The sequence below is a fragment of the Ailuropoda melanoleuca genome, chromosome 8, assembly GCF_002007445.2.
Source record: "Ailuropoda melanoleuca isolate Jingjing chromosome 8, ASM200744v2, whole genome shotgun sequence".
NCBI lineage: Eukaryota > Metazoa > Chordata > Mammalia > Carnivora > Ursidae > Ailuropoda > Ailuropoda melanoleuca.
Window position 1 is genome coordinate 55467234 of NC_048225.1, and position 15982 is coordinate 55483215.

Below are 15982 nucleotides of genomic sequence, written 5' to 3' on the forward strand. Positions count from 1 at the left end.
CATATAAAGGCAGGAAAAACTTATGAAACTTTTCCCCCAAATTTCTTGGTGGGGATGTGAAGACCCTTTCCTTTTTACCTTCCCTGAACTGCAAATAATAATATCTTCACAGATACCATAAACTGGCATTTTTAAATATTTTTTTAAAGATTTTATTATTTATTTGACAGAGATAGAGACAGCCAGTGAGAGAGGGAACACAAGCAGGGGGAGTGGGAGAGGAAGAAGCAGGCTCATAGCAGAGGAGCCTGATGTGGGGCTCGATCCCATAACGCCAGGATCACGCCCTGAGCCAAAGGCAGACGCCTAACCGCTGCGTCACCCAGGCGCCCAATAAACTGGCATTTTTATCACAGTATCACAGATATAAAAAATAGCTGACAGGGGTGCCTGGGTGGCTCAGTCGGTTAAGCGGCTGACTTTGGCTCAGGTCATGACCTCAGGGTCCTGGGATCATGCCCTGCATCGGGCTTCCTGCTCAATGGGGGGTTTGCTTCTCCCTCTCCCTCTGCTGCTCCCCCCACTTGTGCTCCCTCTCTCTCTCTCTCTCTCTCAAATAAGTAAGTAAAGTCTAAAAAAAAATAGCTGACAAATTTCTGATATATGATCTTTTCCTGTTATTTTAGGCACTAGTTGTGATATTTAATTCTACCCTGTAAAGATTAAAAGTTATATTAAGTAAAATGGCCACTTGCTGTAATTTAGGACTTCTGCACATTAAAGTTTTGCTTAAGTGTGGGGCATTTTATGCATCTATTAAAATATATACAATATATGTAAAACTAACATGCTGTACACCTTAAACTTATATAGTGATGTATGTCAATTATTTCTCAATAAAACTAAGAAAAACATATTTACCAAAAATTACCCTTGTGTATAAAAGACTATATGGGATCAATATACCATACAGGGAAATTACTTGAAAATTCTCATTGTTAGTGAGTGGCTTTATTGCTGATGGAAATCTTGTATTGCATATAGCATTGGCATATGAACATGAAAGCACTGTGATAGGGAATTTGTGGAAAATCCTCCTTGTGGGTAAATAGGTACCATCCTCCTATACATACACTGACCACAGTATCCAAAAAAACGAGAAGCCCTGATTATAGACATGAGTGTCGCTCTCCAGAAACAGCAGTGCTGGCAGTCAGGTGTTCAGAGGGGGTTGTCCTAAGTTCTTCAGTCGTGAAAACGTACCATCCATATAATGAGTCTTTTTGCTTTCTCTGGATTTGGTGCCTTCTCTGATCATCTACAGGTATCCATAGTTTTCCGTAGATGCCTTGGTGATGTACTGACACAAAGGAGCCTAGGAGTGCACTTTTTTTATCTAGCCTGTGAGTATAGCCCTTAAAGCAGAGTCTCTGTGAGAGCTACCAAAATAAAGCATATTCCTCCTATGGCTGTTCCAACCAGTCCTGCCTCTGCATATGGCTAGAGGGTGTCAGACACAAGGGTTTTTGTTGTTTTTTTGTCTTGTTTTCATGGCATTACTGAAGGACATGTTTTTCTCTTAGATTTACCTTCGGTATCTAATGGCTCCCGTTTGCTTCCCTGAGAGACTACTGCACCTTCCAGCCGGTTATGAGTTCCTGCATCTCTTCTAAGCAAAAGTGCTGCTACTAGCCAAGTGTAGTCAGAATGAGTTAGGACTCATGAGGAGCACTGCTCCACTCCTTCCCAAGTTGTGTAATACATTTAAAATATGTAACTCAGAGGTCCACAATCTCTCATCAGGAGTCTTCAGGTCAGATGTGTTTCAAAACTTAAAATTTTTCAGCGATTGCTTTGGCAGCACATACACTAAAATTCAAATGATAACAGAGAAGTTTAGCATGGCCCCTGTGCAAGGATGACACACAGATTTGTGAAGTGTTCCATATGTTTTAAAAAATAAAATCTTTAAAATGAATAAATAAATAAAATAACATAGATATCCTGGATTTTTAGGGGCACCTGGCTGGCTCAATTGGTAGAACATGGGACTCTTGATCTTGGGGTTGTGAGTTTGAGCCCCATGTTTGGTGTAGAGATTACTTAAAACATTGAAAAAATAAAATAACAGAATTATCCAGGTTTTAGAAGGGTGATCCATATACCATATATTGTATAACACCCTAAACAAGGAGAAGGACCTCATGATCAAGCATAGTATTTTTGCAGTAAAACATTTGAATAGTCATACTAAGTTAAATAAATAAAAACTATAAATAACGTCTCTTTGGTTCAAGTCAAATTTTGCCACAAATGAGCTGTGGCTCCAAACTTACCTAAAACACCTGTGATTTTCAGAGCATTGTGAATTTGAAAATTATAGGATCATGAATCTATATAAACATGAGTATTAGGAATATAATAACCTACACAGATCCAGATGCTTTTTACTTCAAGAAGCCCTTTTCAGGATACGTAAAAATTAACTTTCCTGAAATAATTAACAGTATATTATTAAATTTCATAAAAACTAAAGTGGATTAAATATTTAACACAATAAATATATACCAATAAGCTGAAAAATACAAGTAGTACAATCCCTTGAATGAGGGTTAATAACTAGATTGTTCCTGGCATCTGACATTGGCTTGACAACCCTAACGTTGTCTTTTAAAATTAGGTTGAAATGCTAGTATTTTGCTATGTTTGTGGTTTTCATTCATCATAAATGACCATCTCTTTTTCTCTCTTTCAAATGGTTATGTTTTGGTAACAGACTTGAAAAATAATGACAGTGCTTCTTGTGTGAAATCAGCTTTTCTATCCCTACTCACTTTGCCTTTCTGGGCATATGCTCAGATACCTGTCTGAACCTTCTATGCCCTTATGTTAATGCTAAAGTGAACTGAAATCATATCTTGAGAGGGTAACTAAGGACAAAATAGTTAAGATGATTTAAAGACTAATATATCAAGACTAGTAGAATGTTAATTTCTGTTGTGTAGTTCTTTAAAATTATTTAATAACTTTATAAATTTGAAAAGACTAATATTTAAGTAAAGTATTAAAAATTGGGAACTTTAAAAAATTTAACATTGCTAGGCTCTGAAGGCCTTCTTAAACTCATATGAAACAGTTTTGCTTTTGTTTTTCTAAAAACAAAATGAAATCAAAAGCTGTCTTACCTCTAAGTAAATGGTCTAGCCGAAGTTTCATTCAAAGGAAATTTGCATTTTAGTAATGTCTTCTTCAATATTTTTGCCTCTATTTTGTCAATATTGGCGTTAACTAAAGAGAACGATTAGTAAGACAGTACAGTCATAAGGTAGCAAGGAATCTGAAGTCAAAGAGATCTCAATACAAGCTCTAAATTCACCACTTAACTGGCTTTAGAAAAGGCACCTACCCTTTCTAAGCCTAGAATTCCATACCTATAAATTGAGAATCTCTATTAGGATTATTTTGAGAACTAAATTATGTAAAGCAGTTAGCACAGAGCTTAAATATGCAATCAATGGCACCCTTTTAGAAAAAAATAACATAGCTCTATAGTTTTCTAATTATAAAAAAGCATGAAGTAAAAAGTTTTCACCTGAACTGTCACTGTTCAAAGGTAACCACTGAAGGGGTGCTTGGGTGGCTCAGTCAGTTAAGCATCTGACTCTAGGTTTCATCTCAAGTCCTGATCTCATGGGTTGTGGGATCCAGCAGTGTTGGGCTCTGTGCTCAGCGGGGAGTCTACTTGAAGATTCTCTCCCTCTACCCCTTCCCCCCATGTGTGAACTGAGATTTGAAGAACAATACAAAAAACGATAAGGAAGTTATTTTATCCAGAGGGAACAGCATAGGTTTGTGTTTAGATTTATATTTATTTTCCAGGAAAAGACCCATATGCTTCTGTAATTTTTTTTTTACTAAAACTTGTACGATTTCTAAAATCTAACATTTCCAAAGATCTCAAGAATCAAATTTAGTTGACCTAACTTAACAAATACCCAAGCTGACAAATGACAAATGAAAAACTACCTCTCCTATACTTAGAAGTTGATAGGACAGTTCTTTTATAGCATTTCTCTTCAGTTTGTAATTTATTTGAATTATTTTTGTGCCACTATTCTGAAAATTTGCGATATTACATATGTCTCTCTTAAAAATAATCAAGTTCAATAAGTGAATTTTTAGTTTTTAAATTCTCATATTCTGCTTCACAGATAACAATGTGCTTTAAGTTTTGTGCTTAATAGCTTATATATGTTATTATTCTCTTATGTTTCAAATACATTTTTAAGAAATAAAGGAAAAACATTAAAAGAGTGAACTAAGGATTAAATTAGCTGACATTTCAAAAAGAAGCAGTCACTAGCAGTTCCTTTGGTAGGATCAACCACTGCTAACACCACCGTCTGGTCTACACTAGATCCTGATTTGTATCAATCTTGGATAGTAGAGGTGGCATTAGACATTACTTTGTGTATTAACACCTGGGCTGTATTTGCCTTGCATGAAATTCGCATTTGTCTAGACCCCGAGTTATAGGTAGCTTCTACATGTCTTTCCATGGCTTGATTTTAGAATTCATGAAAAAAAAGTAATTAATTTGAATTTGAATCACAAAATCCTATCTCCCAATCGGTGGCATTTGTTGTCTGTCCTGGTTGTTGGGCACTCCCATCTGAGGAATAGTAAACCCAAAGAGAAAGGGGTAAAGGCCCTATCTTCACCTCCCCAGCTCTTAAGCACAGGAAATACTCAGGAAAAAGGTAGAGAGGATGTGTGAGCAAGTAGGGCTGTGACCTATCTGCAGCCAGTACACATTTAAATCCACTTACCTATTCCTAAAATGTTGCTCAGTGATAAAAATCAAATTTCTCCATCAGTTGTCTCTTTTCTCATCTATTCTGTTCCCTATAAGTTCATTCTGTTTGAGATCTGCCTTGATCTTTCAACATATCTTCAGTCTTGTTTCTGATGCATTCTTTGGGCTAGCAAGAACCTAGGAATTATTTGAAATTTTTATTAATAATAACAAGATTTTGTTTCAGGTAATTTTCAGCTGGGTGTTTAGCATTAACAATTACCACTTATTGGATACTTAATTATATAGGTACTATAAGAGAATGTTAATAATATAAACTCATTTTATCTTAACCCTTATGAGATAGGCATTTTCACCAATTTTCAGATGTAACTAAGACTCAGATTAATAACATGCCCAAGATCATAAAGATAATAAAGGACATAGAGAGGATTAAAACTAAGTCTGCCTGACTTAAAAACCTATGTCTGGGCTCTTCAGAATACATGTTTCTGGCATTTCATTTATACATTAGATTCCTTTGGTTTATGTGGATTGCATTTGCAATCTGTATCCAGTGTTTAACATTTTAAACCCGACTTCTGAGAATGGATTACAATTTATATGCCTAGATCCTTTGACAGAGCAAAATATAATAATAGAGATGGTTCACAGGTTCCTAATAGCCCAAAGAATGAATCAGAATAATAAAATATAATTGTGAAATTGGTTAGATTTTTATTTTGATTCTTTTGCTCTATTTCAGTGTGTTCATCATTATATAATCTAGCTTCAGCTGAAATGTCTGCATAGAGTAAAAGTTTTTGAACCTTGCCTATAATCCCCCCAACAGAAGTATTAAGTTTTTAATCCAAATTCTACTTACTCTACCAATTTTGAGTTGTGTGGCCTTGCAAAAGTCAGTTTTCTAAGATCTTTCCATTGTAAAATTTTGCTTCTTTTTTGTATTAAAATCCTCTTGGGATAATTCATATTTAAGAAATTGTTTGCTTTCCCAATTATTAGATTCTTTTTTCATGGGTTCTTAAGAGTTTAGAGAAAATTAAAATAGTGGTTAAGAGCTCTGATTCTGGCATCAGACTTGTATAAATTAAAGCTGTAACATTTAGTATCTGGTAGACACTAGAAATTTTACCTCTCTGAGCCTCAGTTTCCTTTTCTGTAAGATGGTTGTATAACTCATCTCATAAGGTTGTTGTAAAAATTATGTGAAGCACTTTTCGAATATTTTGTACAGTAGGGGTTAACTATTAATATTGCTAATTTAGATTTTGCAGGTTGTTCTTTGTGAAACAGAATAATGATATTTTAGGGCCAGAAGAAACCCTTACTGATCATTTAATCAAGCACCCCTGTCTTTCGTACAATATTAAAGTCCAGAGGAAGGGCAAAACCTAGTTTGAAGGTTTTTGGTGAATTGGTGATGGACCTGAAACTAAATTAAACCCAATATCTTTATGGACAGAGAGGTTGTGTTGCTGTTATTGTATTGTTTTGTTCTCTTCACTTCTATCCATTAATTCTTTTTTTAAATCCCATTGAAACGATTGAGTTGTTTCCATTGGTTTTTGGTGAATTGGTGATGGACCTGAAACTAAATTAAACCCAATATCTTTATGGACAGAGAGGTTATGTTGCTGTTATTGTATTGTTTTGTTCTCTTCACTTCTATCCATTAATTCTTTTTTTAAATCCCATTGAAATGATTGAGTTGTTTCCATTTTACCTCTGTAACTATTTTAGTGTCATAGTAGGTTGGCATGAATACTTTTTTTTTCTTTGTTTAGCTAGCTTTTTTCACACCCAGAATGGATCAGTCCATGGTATTAGAGATGTAGCTCTAATATTAAGCAGTGTAAGTTGAAAAAAACCTGTGGCCTTTTATGGTTTCGTACCGTCCTGCTAATGTTCTGACATGAGACACTGCTTCCCACAGTAGTGGAGCCTGGCTTGTTTTGAGTGCTGATTAAGTGAAGGCTCTCTGGCCCACCTAAAAACAAGGCTCTCTGGCCCACCTAAAAACAGCAGTGATTTCAGTAAGCATAACAATGTTTGGTCTCTGTTCTCTCTTATGTTGTAGAGCCGACAATTAGAATCAGAAACTGGGACCACAGAGGAGCACAGTCTAAACAAGGAGGCTCGAAAATGGGCCACACGTGTGGCACGTGAGCACAAAAATATTGTTCACCAGCAACGGGTAAGTGTAATAGAGAGTCTTAGGCTACACTTAGCTTAAGTCAAATGTCAAACCAATGTAAGGAGTTGAGTTTTATTAATGTGAAAAATATCCTTTATGTTTTTTCTGTAATTTCAACCACTCAGCAGTATGCTCTCACCTATCTACTTAGCTTGGAAATTCCTTAAGCCCTTCAAGCAGCAACACAGTAATTTATCTGTTTGCCATAAAATTTTCCTAAGAAAAGCTAGTGATGGTGTATTACCGTCTTTCAGGTAGTAGAAGAGACATGCCTGTGTTGAATAAAGCCTGCAATGCCCTAGACAAATTTTTTGAAGACTTAATTGTAGATTCCATGAACGTGTATCTTCAGGGGGCGCCTGGCTGGCTCAGTCAGTAGAGCATGAGACCCTTGATTTCAGGGTCGTGAGTTCAAGGCCCATATTGACCATAGAGTTTACTTAACAAAAAAGAGCTAAATAAAATTAAATTAAAAATAAAAAAGTAGGGGCGCCTGGGTGGCACAGCGGTTAAGCGTCTGCCTTTGGCTCAGGGCGTGATCCCGGCCTTATGGGATCGAGCCCCACATCAGGCTCCTCTGCTGTGAGCCTGCTTCTTCCTCTCCCACTCCCCCTGCTTGTGTTCCCTCTCTCGCTGGCTGTCTCTATCTCTGTCAAATAAATAAAAATAAAATCTTAAAAAATAAAATAAAATAAATAAATAAATAAATAAAAAAGTAAAATTAAACACCAGAAAATGTATCTTCAAGACTAAACTCTAAGCACAAGTTATCATAAATTTTTTCTAATTTCCATTTATTTATAACCTTTTCTTTACCTTCACATCCAACTTATTAAAAGAATTGTTCATATTTAATGTCTATATTTCCTAATCTCACACTTATTTTTTAGCCCATAATATTTGGACTTTTCCTATGTTCCCTTCCCTCACACTTCATTCAGACTACACTTGCCAAAATCAGCAGTGTTGCTAAATCCAAAATGGACACTTTTGTTTCTCAAAACCTCTTGGCAGTTTCATCATAATTGACAGCTCCCTTTGTGTTGAAACACTCTGTTTTCTAGTTATCTATGACTTAACATTGTCCTGGTTTTCCTTCATCCTCTCTGGCCATTCCAGTATTCTTTGATAGGTTCTTCTTTCTCCACCTTATATTTAAATATTTAAATTCCTTAGAGTTCTCTAGTAGGCTATCTTTCCTTATTCTTTATTCTCATTATAGGCACTCTCAACCAGTGCCATCGTTTCACTTACCAAAAATCATAAATTAATTAATATCGCCAACATTGGGCCTTTCTTCTGTGTGTACATATATCCTCTTGCCTGCTTTGACTTCTTTTTACTGTCTCATAGGGATCCTGAGTTCAATGTTCCACTAATCTAATGCTGCAAAACAAAACACCTCAAGCTTAATGCCACAAAAAAGAGCATTTTTAATTGTCTCTTAGCACTCTGGAGATTGGATGGACTTAGCGTGCCACTTCTTGGGAGTCTCCCATGTGGTTACAGTCAGATAGTGACTGGTGCTAGAGTCACCTCACAGACTTCCCCACTGAAATATCTGGTTCCTGGAGCAGGAAGACTCGAACCACTGGGAACTAGAACAGCTAGAGCTCCTCATGCATCTCAGTCTCTCTGTGGTCTCTCCGTATGGTCTCCAGCACAGTGGCTTCAGCTTAGCTGTACTTCTTACATGGTAGCGCAGGGCCCCAAGGGGGTGAGTCCCAAGAATGAGCCAAGTAGGAGCTATGTTATTTTTTCTGGCCTAGCCTCAGAAATAACATCATATTACTTGTGTCATATTTTTGTTAACTGAGGCAGTCACAAAGGCCTGTTGTCCAGGTTCAGGGAGAGTGAACATAAACTCCATTTCTTGGTAGGGAGATAGCAAGGTTCTAGAAGAACATGTGGAGTGGGAAACACTGTAGTAACTTTTTTCAAAAACACAGTCTTCTACAGTCTACCTTCTGGTTATAACAATTTACACCCCTCTTGCATGCAAAATAAAACTCCCCTCTTTACCCCAAATCCCCCAAAACCTGGTGTCAGACTCCAGTATAAATTTCAGAATCTGGTCATGTAAATGAGATTTCACAGACAGATAAGGCTTCTTGAATGCAGTTCCTCTAACACAGTTTATCTCAAAGAATTTGTGAACTAGAGAGATAAGTTATCTACTATCTGTCCAATAAATAGTGGTTAGATTAATTACTGCAGCTTTATACTTCAAAATGTAAAACACATAAAGAGATTTTGTTTCATTAAAATGCTTTTTGAAAGCATTTGTATTTGAAAGTAAATGTTCAGATATTTTAAAAAGCCTGCTTCCTTTCTCTGTTGTCAAGGCATATTGCGTCTTTCTGCTAGGAGATTTACAGGCAGATTTCAACAACTTTTCCATTTCTTAATAGCATGACCTATGATAGGCTTTAATCTAGTAAGGTATAATTTAAGCAACAAAATTAAGGGGTTTTTTTATTTTTATTTTTTTTTTATTTTTATTTTTTTTATTTATTCGACAGAGATAGCCAGGGAGAGAGGGAACACAAGCAGGGGGAGTGGGAGAGGAAGAAGCAGGCTTATAGTGGAAGAGCCTGATGTGGGGCTCGATCCCATAATGCCGGGATCACGCCCTGAGCTGAAGGCAGACGCCCAACCGCTGTGCCACCCAGGCGCCCCAGAATTAAGGGTTTTTTAAATCCTAAAACCAGTTCTGCTTTTGGCCATGATAAATTACCATGATAAATTACCATGGGATCACACTTAAAAAACAATGAAATTAGTAGCCATATGACTTCTCAGGTTTTCTGCCTAAAGGCACTTTGTATATTGCAGTGCAGGGAGGGAGAACTTAAGCAGGGCACCACAGACTCACTGAGTTGAGACGACAGAGTTCAGAGTTCAGAGTGGCTGAAGTGGCATGAATTTCAGGGCAAAGTACCAGACAATATGGAGATGCAGAGGAAGAATTCTAAAGATTGACATAGGTCCCCCCTTTATTCTGTTGCTGAATACTAAACCACACATGCATATGATGAAATTCCACAATACGGAGTAGAGAATGACAGAGGAGATAAGCTGAAGAATTCCCAGAGGTCATATTATTTATTTATCAGAGAGAGCACAAGCCCAAGCACACAAGCAGGGGGAGCGGCAGACAGAGGGAGAAGCAGGCTCCCCACTGAGCAAGGAGCCTGATGCGGGATCATGACCCGAGCCAAAGGCAAATGCTTAACCGACTGAGCCACCCAGGCATCCCTGAGTGTCCCACTCTTGATTTTGACTTAGGTCATGATCTCAGCGTGGTGAGATCAAGCCCCACATTGGGCTGCATGTTGGGTGTGGAGCCTGCTTAAGATTTTCTTCTTCTCCTTTCTCTTTCCCTGTCCCTCAGCCCCTCCCCTTCCCTCTCAAAAAAAATTGCATTAAAAAAACATAGTGTTCACAATGTCAAGAGTCAAATTTGCTAAATATTAAAAGAAGCAAGAGAATATAACCCAAGACCAAAGGAAAAATCAATTAAAGCAGACCCATAAATGTCAAAGATGATGGAATTAGCAAATAAGGACTTTAGAACAGTAAATACGTTCAAGGATTTAAAAGAAAACAAACATGAACATATTGAAGAAAGAAAAGGAAAATATACAAAAGAACCAAATGGAACTTTGAGAGCTGAAAATACAATATTTGAAATGAAAAATTCAATAGATTGGATGGCATCAAAAAAAGAACAATGAGCTTAAAAGTATAAATAGCAATAGAAACTGTCCAAACTGAAACAGAGAAATAAAAGACTTTTAAAAAATGAACAGAACATCATTAATCTGTGTGGAATAATATGTGATCTAACAAGAAAGATACTTATTTGGAGACAGAAAGAGAGAAGAGTCAATTTCATAATCAATTTGTTTAAAAAGCAGTGATACTGAATGATATAAGACTCAAAATATTTCTTCTAGGATGAGGAACAAGGCAAAGATGCTGCCTTTTGCCACTTTCTATTCATTATAATACTAGAATTTCTAGCCACAGAAATTAGGCAAGAAAAAGAATTAAAAGGCATCCAAATTGAAAAGAAAGAACTGAAATTATCTCTGTTCACAAATGAAATGATCTTATACATACACACACCTATTAGAGCTAGTAAGCAAATTCAGCAGAGTTGCAGGATACAAAATTAATACAAAAATCAGTTGCATTTTTTAAAAGAGTTTTATTTACTTGAGCGACAGAGATAGCAAGAGAGAGCACACGAGCATGGAGGAGAGAGAGGAACAGGCTCCCCGCTGGGCAGGGAGCCCAATGTGGGGCTCAATCCCAGGACCCTGGGATCATGACCCGAGTCAAAGGCAGACACTTAACCAGCTGAGCCACCAGCGCCCCTAATCAATTGCATTTTATACACTAACAATGTACAATGCAAAAAGGAAATTAAGAAAACAGTTCNTTTACTTGAGCGACAGAGATAGCAAGAGAGAGCACACGAGCATGGAGGAGAGAGAGGAACAGGCTCCCCGCTGGGCAGGGAGCCCAATGTGGGGCTCAATCCCAGGACCCTGGGATCATGACCCGAGTCAAAGGCAGACACTTAACCAGCTGAGCCACCCAAGTGCCCCTAATCAATTGCATTTTATACACTAACAATGTACAATGCAAAAAGGAAATTAAGAAAACAGTTCCATTTATAATACCATCAAAAAGAATAAAATAATTAGGAATAGACTTAACCAAGGAGGCAAATGATTTGTACACTAAAAACTATAAGACACTGATGAAAGGAATTAAATAAGATATAAATAAATGGAAAGACATCCTGTGTTTATGGAATGGAAGATAATATTAAGATGGCAGTACCCGCCAAAATGACTTACAAATTCAGTGCCATCCCTATCAAAATCCCAAAATATTTTTTTGCTGAAATAGAAAAATCCATCCTAAAATGCATATGGAATCTCCAGGAACCCTGGCTAGCCAAAACAGTCTTGAAAAAGAACAAAGTTGAAGGACTCATACTTTCTGACTTTAAAACTTATTGCAAAGCTACAGTATTCAAAACATTGTAGTATTGTCATGACAGACATGTAGACCAATGGAATAGAAGTTTATATTTTTATTTTATTTTTATTTTTTAACATGGAGAACTGAAGGGTTTTTTTTAAATTTTAATTCCAGTGTAGTTGATATACAATGTTACATTAGTTTCAGATGTACAATATAGTGATTCAACAGTTCTATACATTACTCAGTGCTTATCATGATAAGTGTACTCTTAATCCCCATCACCTATTTCACCCATTTTTAAAATACCTGTTATCTCTAAACTAATCCATTTATTCAGTGCAATCCATGTCAAACATCTAGTAGGAGTTTTTATAGAAATTGACAAAATGCCTCTAAAACATACATGGACATGCAAATGATCTAGAATAGCTAAAGCAATTTTGAAAAATAAGGATAAAATTGGAGGGCTGGGGTACCTGGTTGGCTCAGTCAGTTGAACTTCGGGCTTTGTGTTGAGCATGGAGCCGGCTTGGGATTCTCTCTCGCTCTCACTTCGTGTGCCCTGCCCCCGATGTGCATGTGCTCACACTCTCTCTCTTCTCTCAAAATAATAATAAGTCTTTTTAAAGAAATTGGAAGGCTGGGGCGCCTGGGTAGCTCAGTCAGTTAAGTGTCTGCCTTCAGCTCAGGTCGTGATCCCAGGGTCCTGGCTCAGCAGGGAGTCCGCTTATTCTTCTCTCTCTGCCCCTCCCCCTCTGCTGTGTGCTCTCTCTCATTCTCTCTCTCAAATAAATAAATAAAACCTTTAGAAAAAATGGAGGGCTTACTCTACCTCATTTCAAGACATAAAACTACAGAAATCAAGATGTAGTATTGGTGTAAGAATGGACTTACAGATGAATGGAACAAAAAAAAGAGTCTAGAAATAGGCACACACATATAGAGTCCATTGATTTTTAACAAAGTTGTAACAAACTTATAAAATGCTAAGTAAATTTTAATAAAAAATGAATCCAGTTATATTTTAAGCACATGACTAATTAGGGTGCCAGGATGATTCAACACTAGAAAATTTATCAGTATAATAAAGTGCATTTACCAAATAAAGATGAAAAGTTCTATGATTACCAAAAATCATATAAAATTCATTGTCTCTTAGTGATTAAAAAATAAAAGTCACAGCCAGCAAGATAAAGAATGTTTCATCCAAACAAGGATTATCTTTCTAAAACTTAACAGCAAACATTATATTTGATGGTTGTGTCTGTTTTCTATATCTGCCATAACAAATTACTATGAACTCAGTAGCTTAAAACAGTACAAATTTTTTTATCTCACAGTTCTGTAGGTCGGACATCTGGATGGGCTTGCCTGATTTTACTGCTCAGGCTCTAACAAGGCCAAAATCAAGTTGTTTTAGCTAGCTAAGCTGGCCCCTGGGGTAGAATCCACTTCCAAGCTCTTTCAGGTTGTTGTCAGAATCTAGTTCCTACTAACTGTAGGACCTAGGTCCCTGCTTCCTTCCTGTCAGCTGGGGGCTGCCCTAATCTCCTAGAGGCTACTCTCTCTGATCCTTTTACATGGGCTCCTACATCTCAGAGCCAGCAGTGATGCATTGAATCCTTCCCGTGCTTGGAATCTCCCTGACTTCCTTTTTGGCCTCTCATCTGATTCCAGCGAGAGAAAGCTCTCTGCTTATAAGGGGTCATATTGATTAGATTGAGCTGCTTCAGTAATCCAGGATAATCTCCCTATCTTAAATTCCATAACTCTAATTTATCTGTAAATTATATTTTGCATATAAACAGTTCCAGGATTAGGGTGTGGACCTAGGTCCTACAGTTATTAGGAACTAGATTCTGACAACAACCTGAATGAGCTTGGAAATGGGTTCTACCCCAGGGGCCAGCTTAGCTAGCTAAAACAACTTGATTTTGGCCTTGTTAGAGCCTGAGCAGTAAAATCAGCCAAGCCCATCCAGATGTCTGACCTACAGAACTGTGAGATAAAAAAATTTGTACTGTTTAAAGCTACTGAGTTCATGGTGATTTGTTATGGCAGATATAGAAAATGAAGACAACCGTCAAGTATAATTTTCATTTGAAAGTTTCATTTGAAAATAAAATGTTCAAATATTAGGAAAAAGTACAACCTGTTATTGTTTAGATGATATGATTTTGTGCCCCCCAAAATATGTGACCCAGCACTCAGATATAGACATAACAATGGTTCGGTAAGGTGAATAGATCTAAGACTATATACAGCTTATAAAACAAAAGAACTTTAAAAAGTTAAGAGTAAGGGAATAGAATGAGAGCAAACATTTATAACATAAATAACAGAAAAAGGACTAATATTGAGAAAAGTATGTTTAATAAATAATAAAAGGACAAAAACTAGAAAAATGAAGAGAGGCTAAAGATTGACAATAGCTAATGTTTGTGAGACACAGGAAAATATGCTGTCACACACTAGTAGAGGACTAGGTACAACTTTTGGGGGTCAATTTGACAATGTCTATTTTTTAAATTTTTTTTTAAAGATTTATTTATTTTAGAGAATGAGAGAGTGTGGGCGGGGTGGGGAGGGGCTGAGGGAAAGAAGGTCTCAAGCAGATTCCATGCTGAGTGGGGAGCCCAACCCAGGGCCCCATCTCACAGCCCTGAGATCATGAGCTGAGCCGAAACCAAAAGTCAAATGCTTAACCAACTACACCACCCAGGTGCCCTTGGCAATGTCTATTTAAATTAAATTGTGCAATTCTGTATTTTTATCTTAAATATTCTTATATGTATTCAAAGAGTCATTAACTAGGTTGTTTGTATGATACTATTTATAATACTGGGAAATTTGAAAACTCAAATAGCAGTAGAATAAGAGTAAATAAAAATAATACAGCTAAACTCTTGCATCTGTGGATTAGAGAATGAAGTCAATTTATTTGTACAATTATAAAAAGGTCTCAGACACGTTCAGGGGATGATAGATCTCATTTTTTTAAAGATTTATTCATTTATTTTTAGAGAGAGAGAGAACACAGTGGGAGGAGCAAAAAGAGAAACCCAAGCCGACTGAGCCCGGCGCCTGAGGGCGGGGCTCAATCTCACATCCCTGAGGTCACGACCTGAGCCAAAACCAAGAGTCGGCTGCTTAACTGACTGTGCCACCCAGGCACCCAATCATTTTATTATTTTTTAAACGAAACATAAGAAATAGTTCAGAAAAATACATGTGGGGCGCCTGGGTAGCGCAGTCGTTAAGCGTCTGCCTTCTGCTCAGGGCGTGATCCCGGGCGTTCCAGGATCGAGTCCCACATCGGGCTCCTCCGCTGGGAGCCTGCTTCTTCCTCTCCCACTCCCCTGCTGTGCCCTCTCTCGCTGGCTGTCTCTCTGTCACATAAATAAATAAAATCTTAAAAAAAAAAAATACATGTAAATTGGTGAGACAGTAATTATCTTGGGGTGGGGGGACACATAATGGGATGTGCAAATATGAGACTTTTTGCCATTTTTTTTAAAGATTTTATTTATTTATTTGACAGAGACAGCCAGTGAGAGAGGGGACACAAGCAGGGGGAGTGGGAGAGGAAGAAGCAGGCTTCCAGCGGAGGAACCTGATGTGGGGCTCGATCCCGTAACACCAGGATCACACCCTGAGCCAAGGGCAGACGCTTAACGACTGCGCTACCCAGGCGCCCCTTTTTCCCATTTTTTATTAGTTGTTGTTTTACAACAGTACTTTAGATTCATGTAATTTTTAAAAAGATTTTATTTATTTGAAAGAGAGAGAGTGAGCAGGAAAAGGAGGAGGGGCAAAGGGAGAGGGAGAATCAGGCTCCATGCCGGGCTCCATCCCAGGACCCTGGGATCATGACCTGAGCCAAAGGCAGATGCTTAACCAACCAGCCACCCAGGCGCCCCTATATTCATTTAATTTTTAGAAATTGAAGGTATCGGGGCGCCTGGGTGGCACAGCGGTTAAGCGTCTGCCTTCGGCTCAGGGCGTGATCCCGGCGTTATGGGATCGAG

The 15982-nt window shown here is 37.6% G+C and overlaps 1 protein-coding gene and 1 non-coding gene across 5 annotated transcripts in view; both read left to right on the top strand.

Annotated features, from left to right (window-relative positions):
- The window catches only part of FCHSD2 (FCH and double SH3 domains 2), a 136158-nt gene that overhangs the window by 82315 nt on the left and 37861 nt on the right, over positions 1 to 15982 (top strand). For all 4 annotated transcript variants that reach the window (XM_034666394.1, XM_034666392.1, XM_034666395.1 and 1 more), the window contains one exon: positions 6837 to 6953. In XM_034666394.1, the coding sequence (XP_034522285.1) occupies positions 6837 to 6953 (117 nt within the window). The remainder of the gene's footprint in view (positions 1 to 6836; positions 6954 to 15982) is intronic.
- Positions 1790 to 1893, top strand: LOC117803672. Its single transcript, XR_004627609.1, has one exon. It is a non-coding gene; the product is annotated as a U6 spliceosomal RNA (small nuclear RNA).